The sequence below is a fragment of the Carya illinoinensis genome, chromosome 6, assembly GCF_018687715.1.
Source record: "Carya illinoinensis cultivar Pawnee chromosome 6, C.illinoinensisPawnee_v1, whole genome shotgun sequence".
Taxonomy (NCBI): Eukaryota; Viridiplantae; Streptophyta; class Magnoliopsida; order Fagales; family Juglandaceae; genus Carya; species Carya illinoinensis.
Genome location: NC_056757.1, coordinates 32,764,683 through 32,781,022, shown reverse-complemented (window position 1 = coordinate 32,781,022; position 16,340 = coordinate 32,764,683). Strand labels below are relative to the sequence as shown.

General features: G+C 35.5%; 1 protein-coding gene across 1 annotated transcript; it reads right to left on the bottom strand.

The window, feature by feature from the left end:
* Nucleotides 1-896: 896 nt before the first annotated feature.
* Nucleotides 897-12,670, bottom strand: LOC122313761 (kinesin-like protein KIN-7D, mitochondrial). The gene is made up of 25 exons (XM_043128975.1): nt 12,017-12,670; nt 11,782-11,879; nt 11,559-11,648; nt 11,321-11,373; nt 10,513-10,578; nt 9,682-9,735; nt 9,350-9,409; nt 9,183-9,261; nt 8,992-9,059; nt 7,717-7,773; nt 7,519-7,623; nt 7,229-7,333; nt 6,884-6,991; nt 6,636-6,767; nt 6,343-6,525; nt 5,755-5,946; nt 5,021-5,161; nt 4,339-4,458; nt 4,150-4,200; nt 3,905-3,952; nt 3,599-3,745; nt 2,272-3,012; nt 1,653-1,782; nt 1,453-1,567; nt 897-1,222 (listed from the first exon to the last, which is right to left on the bottom strand). The coding sequence occupies exons 1-24, from the start codon at nt 12,355-12,357 to the stop codon at nt 1,482-1,484; spliced, it is 3,255 nt and encodes a 1,084-aa protein (XP_042984909.1). The 5' UTR covers nt 12,358-12,670; the 3' UTR covers nt 897-1,222; nt 1,453-1,481.
* Nucleotides 12,671-16,340: the final 3,670 nt, after the last annotated feature.

Sequence of the window (16,340 nt, the reverse complement as noted above, 5' to 3'; positions counted from 1 at the left end):
CGACTCTCGTGGTCTTTGCCTAATCGCTCCGCAATCCATTATTCAATTAATAACGTCATTGATACATTTTTTTTATTAAAAAAAAAAGATTAAACCACTGATGTTATTATTTTATCAGCCAATCAATATGATCGCCAAAAATTTAAAATTCCCTACTTAATTTAAAATTTCAAATAATCATCTTTCGTTTTACAAAAAATTGTAAAGAGACATTGCTCTTTTTACCGTCAAATAATCTTAATAAAATATAGATTTTATTATTATTATTATTATAAATATTTTGGAAAAGCTGGATATCCAGATGTTATAAATCCAATTCATCCGGGTAAGAACGTGAATCATAACTTCAATTAATCCGGACAAGTAGGGATGAATAAGAACCGGCTGGACTGACCTACATCGACAGAGACCAGCTGCCGGATTTAGAAACTAGCCAAAATCAATAAAGAACCAGTCAGCTGACAGCGAAAAATAGATAAAACTAATATTCAACCAATTCAAACCTAGTTCAAACTGCCAAACCAACTAATTAAATAAATATATATTTTTATATATACTGTAATTAAAACGTCGTCCTATTTAAGTTAAAACAGTATCATTTTATACCTGAAGTGTACAAAAAAAAAAAAAAAGTGAAACAACACCATTTGGATTTAAACCACCAAACATCATCGTTTTATGCGTATCATATTAAAATCACCTATATGGACAAGTACCTAAACCGTATTTGAAACCCAAGTCCGGTTCAGTACCCAAACCCGGACCAACTTTAATCATACCACCCATGAATTACTCAATTTAGCAGGTCCATTTGCTTTGTAAGTTTTTTTTTTTTTTTTTTTTTGTCGAGTGAATTAAGCGAAAGCAAAATAAGAAAATATTAGCTAAGTCGAGTATTGCAGAGATGAAAAAAATGCTTCTTATGGAAGCTTAAATTGTTTATATATACATGGAAGTAGGTTTAGACATATAACACCATCCTGCTGCTTGCTGTAAAAACAAGGCAAGCTCCAGCATCTGAAAACTTCAAATTTATCGTTCTTGTCTCCTTTTTGTCTTTCTTTTCAATTGTTTCCCCCCTCTTATTTTACAGATTCTAGAGGTTGGATTCAGAAACAAAATATTCATATACCTTTTGCGGCAGTTACAAACAAGGCAAACTAATAAAAGAATTCGCACCGCTGTTGCATGTAGAATCCCAAACATATATTTGATGACAAACCTGCAAATAACAGACACAATATTTAACTGGTTTGCTATTTAAAGGAACTAACGTGATAAAAATGGCTTATGACATCTTTGGCATGGAAGGAAATGATGACTTATTCCTTTAAAACTAGTTCTTGATTTCTTTAGGCTAATCGATGAAATGAAAAGACTATGAAAATCGTATTTAGTTCAATTGGTACCCTTTTCAGGATTTAGAAGATAAACAGAGCAAATTTGAGTTACCTTCATTTGGAGGCTTAAAAAGCAATGTGTCAAGAAGTAAATGCAAAAAGTCTATCTGCAATTTTTGTACGACAAAGTGGGCACTCAGAACAAGCAAGCGAACAAGATTTACACACTGCAAAAAAGGGTAGACTGTGGGTTACTATGAGAAATTACAAGCATTTGGAAAGGTGGAACTTGGGGAGGTTCGAACCACTTACAACAAAAGTGTCGACAGGGGAGAAGAATTGCTGCTGTTGGTGATTCAAAACATACTTTACACATATGGGAATTGGCATCTCCATTTCCTAGGTACTTGAGTTCCTTTTCCTTCATCTCTTGCATCCGTGCCTGAAAGCATAAAAATCGGCCCAAAAAATTATCATTCAAAGCAACCACTTTCTGTAAGTGGACAGTCAAATATCTTTGCAGCTCAAGTTGGTTCCGCTTCGACAGGCTCCTAGAGAGCAACCTCAGAAAGTTTCATTAGAAGTTATTACTTTGAATATTTATTTGCAAGTAATGCTAAATACAACTCCCAAATGTACAAGTATTTTGCAAAAATGTGAGCTCCATAACAAAAAATAAAAAAGAGTATGTTTTTCACACCTTTCCATGATGGGTCCACTTTTTTATAAAAGACTTGCGTGAAACTTGTGCATTTAAAGGTTTTATATATCATCTCTTTATTGACTAGTGTAAGGGGATGACATAACTTTGTATGACATGCATTTCAAGGGGGCACAGTATTGCTCTTGGTTTAGGTAACAATTATACTTTAATAAATTTTCAAGTTCGAATTTCAAGGCAATGTCACAAAGAAATGTAGAATGCTGTTACCTTAAGGCGAACAACCAGGGGTTCTTCCTTTGGAATTTCATCAGCTGGATTTGAAACATCCAAAACTTCACTCTCTTTACGAACCGTGTTGGTTTCCAGTACATTTGTTTTTGGATCACTAATGAATTCAGTTCCCTCACCATTCCTCTCATCAGTGTTCAACTCAGAGATAGCTCCTCCCTCCTTCTTCAATTTAGCAACAAGCACCCACATGTTTGCTAAATCATTTTCAAGAGCCTCCTCCCTTTTCTTCGCCTCTTCAATCTTTTTCCTAAACTCATCTTCAATGAACTCCTTTTCAGTTAAGGCAGCCTCAAGAACTGCCTCCCTTTGCTTCCTTGCTTGCAGTTCCATCTTTAAATCTTCTGGATCAAGATTCCATGACTCAAACTCATCACAGCCTGCTCCAGAAATTTCATAACCACGGCCAGATAGCTTCCCCTTCCTTCCATTTTTTGTTCCATCATTGAACTTGCGGTTGACACCATTCATGGTTTGCATAGCAGCACTTCTAGAATGTGCCAAATCTCGTGCAGCCAACAACTCTTTTTCTAGTTTTGCATTCTGTAATGAGAGCTTTGTCACCTCACCAGCCAAATTCTTCAGCTCAACGGCAGCAGCAGAGGCCAGCTCTTTGGCATAGGAAGCTTCTTCAGCCAATTTCTGGTTCTGGACACGTAAGCCACTATTATCCTCTGAAAGCTGAACATGTTCCAGCTTAAGTTTCTCGTTCTCAATTTCCTGTGCAAACAAACAAAGGCAGAATGACTTCTAGAAGTGCAAGCCCTTGCAAATATGTAGATTAAAAGATAAAGAAAGTGCATTGATGCAAGAAGTCATGTTTAATATGTTGAATAAAACTTTTTTATGGTTTAGCTCTAACATTAAGATCAATGAAAAATAAGATGCGGCACAATCTTGGCAGGCAACTTGTCATGGTTTGGGATACAAATTGAAGGTTTTAGTAATTTCGGCTGCAAATTGAGAAAACGACAATAGTTTAAGGATGCAAGCTGTATTTCCCCTTTTCAGCAGTAAGTAGGCATAAGCTACTAATCCTTTAAAAGTTGGCATATAATCAAGACGTGCCTGAAATTTCAAGTCAGTCCACAAGTGATCATATGGATTCTATAAATTAGTAAAATGAAAAGTACACAAGAAAGAATTTATCATGCGACCATTACACACATATATATAGACGGAAAAAAAACTGTACATCAATGTGACTTCAATTATAGCAGGATAATTAAAAGATTCCAAACCATCAACAGCCAAAACAATTGAATCTATTTAGCCATTTAGATCCAAAAGCAGGCCAAATGATCACCTGAGACTGAATTTTCTTTTTCAATTCATCAGTATATTCTCCAGATACATACTGTTCTGAAGACATTGATGACTTATCCCCCGTGAATGAGACCAAGTGCTGCTCAAGGCTATTCACTCTTACTTGTAATTCCTTGTTCTCTGAACACTGAAAATAACCAGATAATTAACCTTGATAAGTTGAACTCAATTCACTAAAAGGACTAGCAGCATCTCCAAACAAAGGAAAATAAAGCTGCTAAAGATTGTGGTGAAGTGAAAATAAATCAACTAAAATACTAAAAGAACCAGAGTGTGACATTCTGACCTTATTCTGCAACTGCTCCTGGAGGATACGGTTGTCTGCTGATTTAATCTGCAGGACCAAATACATATCATCTTAATTAGATGTTACAGATGAAATATGATGCTTCATGATATTCCATTCATACAATTCAAATATATCCGATGAACAAAAACTGCACCCTATACAATCAAAAAAAGTGCTGTAAACAAGGGAAGAAAGGGCACTACTAGAACTCAAACACCCCATTAAGTTGCATAAATACTAACCTCCAGTTCAAAACCTTTCTCATTGCACTGTGTCATCAATCTCATAAGCGTCTGTCACAAAACGGAAGGAATAACACATAATTGACCATATGTTTAGCCACAATAAAATAACAAACAATAACCATGTACAATGGAAGGGTATTTGACATTAAAATTATAGCCATACAGGGGAAGAGACTTGAGACTTGCCTGCTGCATTTCAACCAACGATGCATTAGCAATTGAAGCCTCACCATTCTCAATAATACGCTGTTCTAAGACCCTCATTTGCCTCTTCTTTTCTTGGATCTCATGTTCCAAGTTTTGAATCTGTATGAAAGAAAGCACAAGAGCTTTTATCAGGCTCTTTTGGGGGAAAATATTCTCTTAGACACTTACATACAAAGATCTGGTTAGATTACAATTTTCGTTTCATCAGTTAACTTTTAGACAGAATAAGAATGTTTATGTAGGGATTACAAGAAAGAAGCCAAGAAAATGAGGCAGCTTCTGGCCATTAAATTACACAACAAACAACTAATGGACATAATGAACCAGATAGATTATACGTATTACTTACTATATTAAATGGGATACATCAAGCAAAATAAAATTTAAGCAACACTAATAATCAGTTCACCAAAATATCAAGGTAGCAATAATTGGAGATCCTTATGCTCATTGCTAAATGCAAAATTAGCTATATCATTTTTTTGATCGGTAAACAAAATCAAAAGAGTGATATAGGAATCAGAATGCGAAACACAGCCAACAAACAGGCTTTACATTTATTTGGTGCCACAACATTTTTTTAGTTAGTCAGAACTTTTCAATGAACTTAATTGCACTAAGATGTAGAGTGGCTCTAAAACAGAATAGAAGAAGGATTTACCTGGGTTTTTGAGCTATCAGGGTCATTTACAGACTGCTCCACCAGGCGCTTAAGGGTGCTTGTGCTAAATGCAATTTCTCCAGCAAGCATCTTAACTTGCTCAACAAGAAGGTCCATCTGATCTGACATCGTCATCCCTCCCTGTAATACAAAGCTGTAAGCAGCCATATTTATGCAACATCTTCAAAGAATACAAACTCAAGACAAATATGAAATACCCATAATCAAAACAAGCATATGCAACATAGGCCCGTTAAATTATACATTAGCAAATCAATATGATCTAGAGCTATCACTTTTTGCATCAGGAGATAGAATCCATGGCAAAATGTATATAAATACTTAAGAATGAAAATGAAAGAAAGCAAATGTGTAGGCTAAAGACTTCAGAACATGGATGTGGAAAGCCAATATACAGTAGGGAAACATAAAGAAATCATAACAAAAATGCAATGTAATTCCAACCAAAGGCTAGAGGGGGAATATTTTAACCTTTGCAAGCAAGAACCAAAAGGAATAGACAGACCTTTTAATTCCAACTCAAAACCTTCCAAGATGGAATAAATATGTTGCCAAAGTTTGGCCCTACAGAAACAGATAGCAAGCTCCCGTTGCCCATCTTGCATAAGCATAGAAAGGGAAAAAAACTATACATATAGCAAAATAATTTGTAAACAAGATTATATGCTACATGTTTTTAAATAGATAAGCATAAAAGGCAAAACAGTACATACTGTTGGCAGTTTTGAATCACTGATAAGTTCACCGGCATGAGTTGATTCAGTAATTGCACTACCAGAAGGTGACAGATCTTCACTCCACTTGCTAGAAGATCTTCTGTGTTTAAAATCAAAAGATGCATCTGCTGGAGCTGCTGAGGCAGATGACAATGAATCTTTCTGATTCTCACCTTCAAGAAGCAAACCCTAAAAAGAACAAAGACATGAAAGATGAGCAATGGATTTATGTTTTCAAATGGAGGAAAGAACTAGAAAATCTACATTGAAACAGAACGGATGGATCTTTTTATATAGGGGTGGGTGGGGATTATTGTTCTGGAAAGAACACAGACGCACATAACAAGACTGTAAAAGAAAAACAAGAGAAAAAATAATTGATATCTCTACTGAGCTACGTTGAGCAATCAACTACTGGTTATCATAGACTTGATTTGTTCTAACACGGTTCAAAAACTTCAAGACAGCTTGCAAAAATTTCAACGAAAATGGTCAAATTTGGTTTCTTTGTATTTGAAAAAAGCATTCTTCAGATCAAATAGAACAAACAAGCGAGGGGGGAAGAGACGAAGAGAAGGAACTCACGTCATCCTCACCAACCGAATGACTTCGTTGATGACTGGGAATATCGCTCAAATATCCAGGAATTGTATTCTTTGAAGAGACAAGTATGAGCTTCGTTAGTTTCTGGATTCTACTCATTAGAGCAGCCTTGGCTTCCTCCTCTTCTTCCAATCTCGACTGCATTTTCACTTGACCTTCTTCCAACTATTCAATCAACAATAGAATATAGCTGGTAAACATTAGTCACAAATCATACTTTTCAGTGCCCATCATATAAAACTGATTATGTAAGGGAAGAGGGGTGGGAAAGAAACCTTTTGCTTTAAGGTCAAAATCTCCTCATGACTAACACCAACAAGCATCCCCCTCCTGAGCTGATCAAGTTCTTCTTTGAGGGTTGAAATTTCTCTTTGATACTTTTTAATCAAAGATTTTTCGTCGATAATCTGAAACATTATTTTTAAAAACACCTAAGAGCTAGTTTGAATTGCTTCTAAGAGCAAGCTTTAATTGCTCATGACCGGACATTGCTTACAACTGAAATAATTAAATTGCAACGCACCTTATTACGTGAGGCATAGATTTCCACTCGCTTTGCTCTGCTTGCAAACTTCAACGTATTATGAGTTTCCTCCATGTTGCTTGACGCAGGAGTAACCGTGCATATAAGCTGGGAGAATACAATAACAATGGTAGAAAAGGTCCTATTAGTGTCATTACAGGATGATCCAGGACAAGTGATGGGCAATATGCATTCCATGGTGACTTCACTCTTAGTATACAAGCAACCATCTAATGAGAATTATGTATAACACAATTCAACTCATATAATGGCGTTTTGAAACTTGAGTAGAATTGAAAAGGGAATTGTTTCAATAGCATAAGCTATGTTGCATCTGAAACTCACCGAGACATGTCCATGCCCACTCAGTGAAGATTGCAGAAGGCGGGTAAGCTTGGAATCTCGGTAGGGAACATGAGATGCCTTCCCCTCACTCAGTTTTCCAATTACCTTCACATTGCAACCGTTCAAGCACATTAAAAACTATAAATTTCTATGCATATATATGGAAAAGTTGACAATAGAATAAGTTGAAACTTCTTAGCAAACTACTTTTGGCACTCACACCTAAAAGTATATCCAATATGTTTACATTAGTTTAACAGTATGTCCTATCAAATCTCTACAACACCTACTGTTCCAAGAGTTAGAAGGCTTTTATTGATGTAAGATCCTTCCTTCCTCCGCAGTCCAGTTGTTTCTGTTTTTGAGCTCTCAGATCCAGCTAGATCAATCAAATTCTATAAAACCACACAAAAACCAATCAATGAGCCAAAGCATGCACGTAAGAATAACATTCTATGTTTGTCAAAGTACAAATGATTTGATCATACAAGTTGAGAGAAGATCACTCCATCATATTCATCACCATCTGCACTACTTTCAATCATCTGCAAATGCATCAATGAGTTAGAGACAGAATTGAATCTTGTGAAAGAAAGTATGGTACCAAATATGTCGTAAACAAGTACGAATATAATTGCTTCAACAGTTCACTTGAATGTGGTGACTACTTTCACTACACAATACAGGTTGTAATTTTAAAATAAGTGTCCACCAAAACATGACCAAATTTCCATGAACGACATATCAGCACTTTGAAATATTACTTCAGATAAATTCCCTTTTGAAATCAGAAATAGATGAAAAACTCCCCCACTTTTCCTTTCAAAGGAGCTAAAGGACTACATTTCCTTGTTGATATCCTCGCAATATTTCCATGAACAACATATCAGCATACTGTATGAAAAACTGTACTAATTTCCCTTTCAAACCAGAATAAAACAAAAATTATTATTAAAGAATCAAATTGCGAGCATGGTGTATCAGAATGAAGTCTATTGTTAGAGAAAACTAAAGCAAGTTACCATTAAAAATGCTCAACTGTTACCATCCAATTTGCAAACCAATATTTGAGAAAACGATCATTGCAGCCAATTGAACCATTACTTCATAACAAACTATCATGCATTTGGGCTTGATGGATCATAATGCACTTGCAAATTTTACATACAATGACCTTTAGCCACCTCAAGATTTTTTTTTTTTTTTTTTTTTTTATCGGTAAACAAAATTTTATTTATGATAAGAATAGGCAAAAGCCCAGGTATATGGGACATATACAAGAGCATCACCTTAGCATGCTAGTTCAACAATACAAGAAATTCATGGAAACTCATTCCATTGAAATCAATTACTATGGAATGAGTCAACCACTAGCACTCATTTACAATGAAATTCAACCTCAAGATTTTACAACCACTAGCACCCAGTTACGAATGATACTTCAGATTGTAGAATGTCCTTTTTCAAATGACAAACCTCAGTATTATCCACATTCACATTAGTAAGAGTATGAATGAGTTGGTCCTTTGACATCTGAAACTGATGATATGAAATACCAAAGTTGTACATGACCTATTCTTTAGCTCAATTAATACCCTCATCCCTCACGGGATCAAGACCCACTAGAAGCATATGTAACTTACCCATAAAAAATGAGATTTGAAGTAAAAAAGAGATGATGAAGAGAGCAAATTGTTCCTGTTAAGTTGAAATAAAAAGTGATGAAGCAAAAGAGATCATTCCTCTACATATAGAATGTTTACCAGTGTAAATATGGTGTGACTTCGGCTACTCAACAGATTGAAATTATTTGAACCAACGTGACGATGCTCTGCCATTACCACAAGTGAACTTAAAGTTCAGTAAAGAATACCATAACCAGCACTCATGTCAAACAGAAGATCAACGATGAATGAAAAAATGATGAATAGAGCAGGAATAATTGGTAAAGTACCTTCCCCAGCAGCAATAAAAGAAAGTGCATGCCCAGGAGAAAGAACAACTTCTTCCTTTATACCCTCAACATAGGTTCCCTGAATAGATCACACTCAAATGAGATCAGCATATGAAACTCAGCAAGTTGTTGATAAGTAAGAAACTTTAAGAATCTAAGTGGGAAACCTGTGCATCTTCTCTAACACGCAAATTCTGACCTGTGGGATCAAGCAAGTCATTTATCACCTGATACAATAAGCACAAATGGCACCATAATAAATAAATTTCATATGAGAAGATCAAGTTACTAACCAATCACTCCCATCAAATAATGATTATTGTTTCCAAGTTAAGAACTCCCAAACTTACAACAGTAGAGTTATAACCATAAACTTACAAATTATAGGGGAGGACTAAACGAAGCATAAGAGAAATATGTTCACTGTTCAGGCCCAAAAACCAAAAGTAAAATGCAGCTTCATGTCTCAAACTGGGAAACTCATCTTAGTGCTACTAACCTCATTATAGATTTCAAGATATGACACACGGAGTAAGAACTCTCTTCCTGGAGTCTGAAAAGATAATTCAGTTAGCCAGCCATGCACATATGCTCCATCACAAAAACGTAAAAGCAAAGATCTAACAAAAAGGTTCGTTAAGTCAATTGATAATAAATGCCAACCAGAAGAAAATAATAATGCGTACATGACCCTGCAAAGACAGCCAGCGACTATGTAAAACAAACATAAGTATTTCCTATTCTTTTCTTTTCTTTTTTTTTTTATAGGAAAAAACGACAGAAGAAGAAAGACATGTCCAAAGGCTGGTTGGGGGACCATTTGATGGGAAAGAGAAGCAGATAGTCCCCTAAAAAATAAAATCAGTCTATGTAATCAATCTGTGCCTCCAAACTAAGCCAGTCTATGAAATCGCTAGTTATCTTCACAAGGCTACTCTTTGAGGCATTCATACAAAACAATCATATTTCAACAAACAGAGAAGACGTCAAACAAGGAAGAGAATAGAAGAAATATGGCTTCACATGAGATGAGAGCCATCATGACTATAAGTATTTCCTATTCTAAAAAGATCAAAATTTCACATGGGCAGAACATAATGCAGCTATTTAGTTAAGTGGTAAGAGGATAATTGTAGAAAGCCAACTTTCAGTTAAAAGATATATTTCAAAGTTTAACCCTATAATATGATGCACATCACTACGATGGACCTACATTTCAAAGAAGACGTCAAAGAAACCAATAAAGGGGTGGCATATTAAAAGTAATGGTAACATGAAAGCTTCAACAAAAGGAGTTAAAGAACAAAAGAAATGGTTATAAAACACTTACATCTTGTATAATGCTGAAAACGTCCTTTATAGCTAGGGGTATAATACCAGGAGAATTTTGATCTCCCTGTACAAATTGTATAAGAGAAATGTCAAATACTGCTTAGTTGAAATTTAGCATATATTGCATGGTACAAGTGGGAATAAGTGCTGAGTATTTAAGGGTGAAAACATAGGTTGAAAACCATTGATATTAAAAGTGGTAACTTCAACAGAATGTGTTGTGGCAGGAGCGTACTACTGCACCACAACAATAGAAATGCTAAGCATAAAACTTACCCACACTTTAAAGCATAATATAGACAGATCTATATATTAAAGCAGAATATCTTCAGTTTTTTTCTGTTTTAAGCATTATTCAGACGTAGATTCTACCTCACCTCCTTCCAAGACTTCTAATAATCCATCAAAGCGGTCCTGGTAGGACTAGTATTAACTTTATTGATGGTAAGCATAAGACCAGAAAAGAACTCTAGCGGATACCATTCCTCTGCGTGTAAACTCAAGGGATTTTAAGCTTTGACAGATAAAAATATAATAACAGCAATAAGTTTTTAGAGCATATTTACTCCTGCGAATCTTTGTCAAGTAAAATAACATATTATATTTAATTGGGAAATTTCTTTCCCGGATCACCCAATCAAGCCATCTCAAATTGAGCGCTAAAGTTGAATTCTTGGACAAAGGATTAACGTGGTCAACAAAAGCCATTAGCGAGGGCATAATTTTACTCGATAAGATTGGGCAGCACTTGGAGTTGAACACGGCTAGAGTTTAAACAGTTCGTTGAGTTAAACGTTGACACTTACGTGCATAGTGTGTGTCTTCCCGCTACTTGTAACACCATACGCAAATACAGTTCCTGCATCACCAGAGCATGATTAAGACAAGATATGTATTGCAACATTAGTACAACTAAGTGTTGACTGGAATTAAACTCACCGCCTAATTTTACCAGATTCATTTAAATGCTTCAATACAAATTCGTTTTAGCACGCAAACAAACCCAGTAAACTCGCTTTTCAGAGTCCTAGAAGTATCACATACCATTAACACCTTCCATGGCAGCCTTGACGACCGGCTGAGCCGCCACTTCATATACTTCTGGCGAAGTCGTGTGTGGTCCAAAAACTCTATCTGACACAATTAACCGAAATCAAAATCCACAAATTCCTACGTGAACTGAAACTTAATTTAAGCACAGTAACTCGCATTTTCAATTGTACTAAATAGGTTCGGATTCCAAACTGCAAAAACGAAAAACCAGTACCGAATGCATAAGCCGTAGCTGGATTATACTCGTTCCTCACAATTTTATCCCCGTCTGCGTACCACGCGATCTCGTCCCCTCTCTGGTACTCCCTCTCACTGCAACCACAGGTCTCAAAACGGAACCATATCAATCACATTGTTTACGATATCAAAACTTTGAAAACCAACTGATTATGTTTCGTCGAATTCGAAAGTACATGGATCTGATCCAATACGCCTAGATCTATCATTACCTCAACGGCCTGAACCGAATTGTCACCGAAATGCTATCAGCGGAGCCCGGCGAACCGATAGGCTCGGAAATTAAGTCTTCCGAAGCAAACCCGACCGGAGAGGGATTATTGTAGGCACGTGGAACAGAGTACATTGAATCTGAGCGGCTGCGACTCGGGGTGATGGATCGGGAGCCAAGCCCACCGCTGGTGTTGAAGAACGAAGCCGCGGAGGAGGAGCATGAGCGAGGCACGATTCGACTATTCATGAAGGAGGAGGAGGACGAAGCGGAAGAGTACGGAGTGGAGGACTTGCGGTAGGAGAATGGCGAGCTGCTCCTTGCTCGGGAGGACGAGGCCATTGAGTCGAATCACTGAGTCGGTGACTCGGAGTAAGAAATGTAAAAACAAATAGAAGAACAAGCAGAGAATGTGTCAGATAGCCCACATAGTTTGGGAATCAAAAGCTAAGAAAATCGTGTTTTTTGTTTCCTCTTTAAGCTTTTTCTGTTTTTTTCTAATTATTAACTTTGACGCTCAGCAGTTTCTACGTCTGCACAGCGAGAGAGAGAGAGAGTGTGTGTGTGTGTTTCGTCTTCTTTCAGACAAAAGAGTTGCAGAGAGAGAGAGATAGGGAGAGGTGTAAGGTTGGAGTAATGAAGAAAGCTCAAGCACGTTACATGGTGGCCTTTGTTTGACTGTTAAAATTTTGGATTTTTTTTTTTTTTTAACTTTTTAAAAATTTGGGTGGAACTGCCTGCCCCCGCGCCCCATACAGATACAGTGAGTGAGGGAGTGGGAGAAAGTAGCTTTGAAAAATAAACCTGAAATTGAGCGGGAATAACAGTGGCCGTCGTTCCTGACAAAATTAAAAAACAAATTTGGGGCAATATATGACAAATAAATATATATATTTCACGTCGTTTTTTTTTCTTTCTTTTGTACTACTCTATGCAGCAGGTGAATTACGTACGCTCCGGGTAAAAAGGGTTGCATTGTCTCAACGACAACGGAGGTGGCCATTTGCGATTATGTCAGTCGTCAAAAATTTTAAAAATAAATTTATTTTATTAAAAATAATATAAGCACATAAATGCATGAACAATGGCCAAAATAGATGGATTATTAAATAAACAGAGCTGGCCATTAAAAATTCATAAATCAATACCATTATAATTAGCCTCCATTATATCTTTCTTTTTGTTTGTTTGTGACCATTACAACACCTATATTTATAGTTTAAATTAATGTTTATTGGGTGAAGTTATGAAAGTAGTCATGACAAACACTCCCTTGTTTGGAATCTTGCACATGAGGCCTGAGGGTGATGAAGACATTTTTCCTTTCTATGCATAATCATATTATTAAAATTAAAAAAAATTAGTTGTTATTGGATCCAACCTAATAAATATTTATAAAAAATTCTATATACCATATTATCATCCTATTTTCATTCTAGATTGAAAAATCAAAAAACATGAAAATAAGTTAGGTGGAGAAGGATTATTACTTGATTAGAGATACTCTCCCATGTGAGCCATGGACATGAGACAGATACCTTTACCGATGGCTCTTTTACACGTAGGACACTACTGGTACCCACGGGAGAGGGGTCGATCAAACGACGTCTTAGGAGGTGGGAATAACGTGGATTCTGATCCCTTGGTGCATTGCACATGTGGACATTCGACCTGGAGAGTTGATTGGTGGAGGCTGGAGCGACTACCATCTTTGCCATTGGTGAGTTTAGCATTACCCGTGCATGCGATTGCTTGGCTCAAGGGGCACAACAATTTAATTTGCACCTTTTTGAGATTGGATTGGTTGCATATATAAAAAGAGTGTCTTTTACGTAATCTAATGAGCGAAAGGATCGAAGGGATTCTAAAACGTGAGAGATGGATAACCTTTTACTCCTCATTGTTGTTTTTTTTTTCACTCATGTTGAGCACTCAGATTTCCCGAGCAAGTGAGTTTAGTGATGACAATTTACGCAAGTTTCAATTATATAAGTTTTGCACAAAATCCTTCGTAAAAAAAAATAGATTCAATTATTAAAAATTATTAAAAAATAATAATAATTTTTTTTATTGATGAAATCCGTTTTTTTTAAACAACTGGAGAGAATTAAAAAATACAGTAAGATATATTTAAATATAATGTTAATAAATAATAATATAATCCAGAGTTGTATATATGTGGTCGTCGTGGTTATTATTATTAAGAGAACCGAATTATTAGGGCCTTTCTTAAATAATTTTTACTAGTACTAGAGTCAGTACAGTCAATACCTAATGGCTACCTATTGTCATTTATTTAATCAACCAAACCAAGGTTATTGTTTCACCTGCCATAGATCTACGAGTCATTATTTATAGAGCAAAGAGAATAAACTCAATTCAGTCCACTTTTTTGAGTTTTTATATCAACGGTCCAAAGTTCTAAAAAAAAAGACGGACTTATGTCTTTTCACACATACAATTGGCTAGTTAGGGTTCATAGGCAATGTACAAGTTTCCAACGATCTTCTATGAGAAACTTGAGTGAGTCCATATGAAAATGATCATAAAATTGAATGATGATAAAATTGGACAGGGCTGTTATAAATGAACTTAATCAAGTCGAATTCAAATAAGGATATTCAAGCTTGATTAACATGTTTGCTTGTAGAATACTTAAAACTCTTGTTCAGCCTTTCCTTTAGAGAGAGACTCTCTTATTTCTTACTAGAAAATTCTATTTTAGTGATAGCCAGTGCTGAAGATGAGAGTGGAGCTGCAGCTTTCACCCTCCTTTCATTCTCCTTTCCATTTCTGCAATGTATATACACTTTTCAATGTATTGTTTTATTTTTTCATCCCTCTAACTATTTGGTTTTGGTCAGATCTGCCACTGTTCGACCACTATCCGCCTACACGCACTAGTCGATGATCTACTTGGACAGTGCGGAGCCGCGCCAAATGCTTAGCGCATTTTTGTCGTGAGTGGACTTCACATGCATCCACACCTCGACGACTACACGCGTCGTATCAGCAGCTTAATCTCGCCAAGATCTTATATATCTAAGCCACCCCGCCTCTTTCTCACTGGTGCGTGGCTGCCTCCCACCATTACCAGTGTGTGGGATCACATATGATTACTGGCCACATATTAGTCCACCCAATGCTGTACTTTCTATTATGTTTTCGCTTTCCCTAACCGATGATCTCAAAGATAGAACTGCGAATCTCCCTAAAAATTATCTCAAGACAACAAACAACAATGCACCCATCACTCTACCGCTTCTAGCGGAGCTGTTTGCAACTTTTTACGAATATCTTATTACTGTCTTTTAAGATGGCGTCCTTTTGGTAGGATTTGGGTCAATACCAATAAATTGACTGTTAAAATATCTCTTTTATTTATTTACTTTTTTTAAATCCACCTCTTTGCACTGTTATTATTATTCTAGGGTATTTATTGGGAAACCCCACCTCTTCCTCATATATCATCTTTTTTATCTTTTTAATGAAGTTTACTGACTTGCTTAGGAAAAAAAACATATTTGTTTGTTCGAGTTCGACTCAAATCAAATAAAATTCAAATATTCTTATTTGAACTCGGTTTGTTAATTATTAATATTGTTCAAACTTGAATCGAGCTCGACTAAAAATAACAAGCGACTAGAGCTCGAATAGTTCAAACTTGAACATGATTTTTTATTTTTAAATTTTGAAATCTTATATTTTGATTAATAAAAAAATTAATTTTATCTCTTGATTCAAAATTCTCATGGTATAACTTTTTTTTTAAAATAACTTATAATTATAAATTAAATGAATAATATATAAGATAAATGTAATAAAGTAAACTATTTAATATATATAGATAATATAATAAATCATTAATTGTAGTTCTATGATATATTACTATACAAATTATCTTATATAAAATTTGGGAACATAACATGTACTATATATAGATAACATACATATATAAAATGTAACAGCCCGCTAGAAATTCAATTATGAAATTTCTATTAACTTTAGAAATCTCGTGAAAACCTCATAAGTTTTCACGAATCCATTAATCGTATAGGTTTTTGTCTAACTACATAGTTAGTGTTATTATTTACTATGGTATCAGATGTGTGTTTTTGATTATTGGAGATAGTTAGAAGTGTCAAAATGTATTATAGTTTGTGTCATTAGACTCAGAGGGTTATTTAAAGTCTTATGGCGCAATAACATTTTTTTTCATATTTTCGGACAAAACGTCTGTTCAAAACTGTAGATATTATTGGATAAAAAGAAATATCTTGAGGTAATTTTCGTGAATATTATTGAGTAAAAATATTTTGAGTTGA

What these genes read in the sequence shown, in the direction of transcription:
- LOC122313761 (XM_043128975.1), bottom strand. Translation starts at nt 12,357, where the DNA reads ATGGCCTCGTCCTCCCGAGCAAGGAGCAGCTCGCCATTCTCCTACCGC. An exon ending in ATTCGGTTCAGGCCGTTGAG is followed by an intron (nt 11,880 to 12,016) that starts GTAATGATAGAT and finishes CTGTGGTTGCAG; the next exon opens with TGAGAGGGAGTACCAGAGAG. An exon ending in GTCACACCATATTTACACTG is followed by an intron (nt 7,774 to 8,991) that starts GTAAACATTCTA and finishes ATGCATTTGCAG; the next exon opens with ATGATTGAAAGTAGTGCAGA.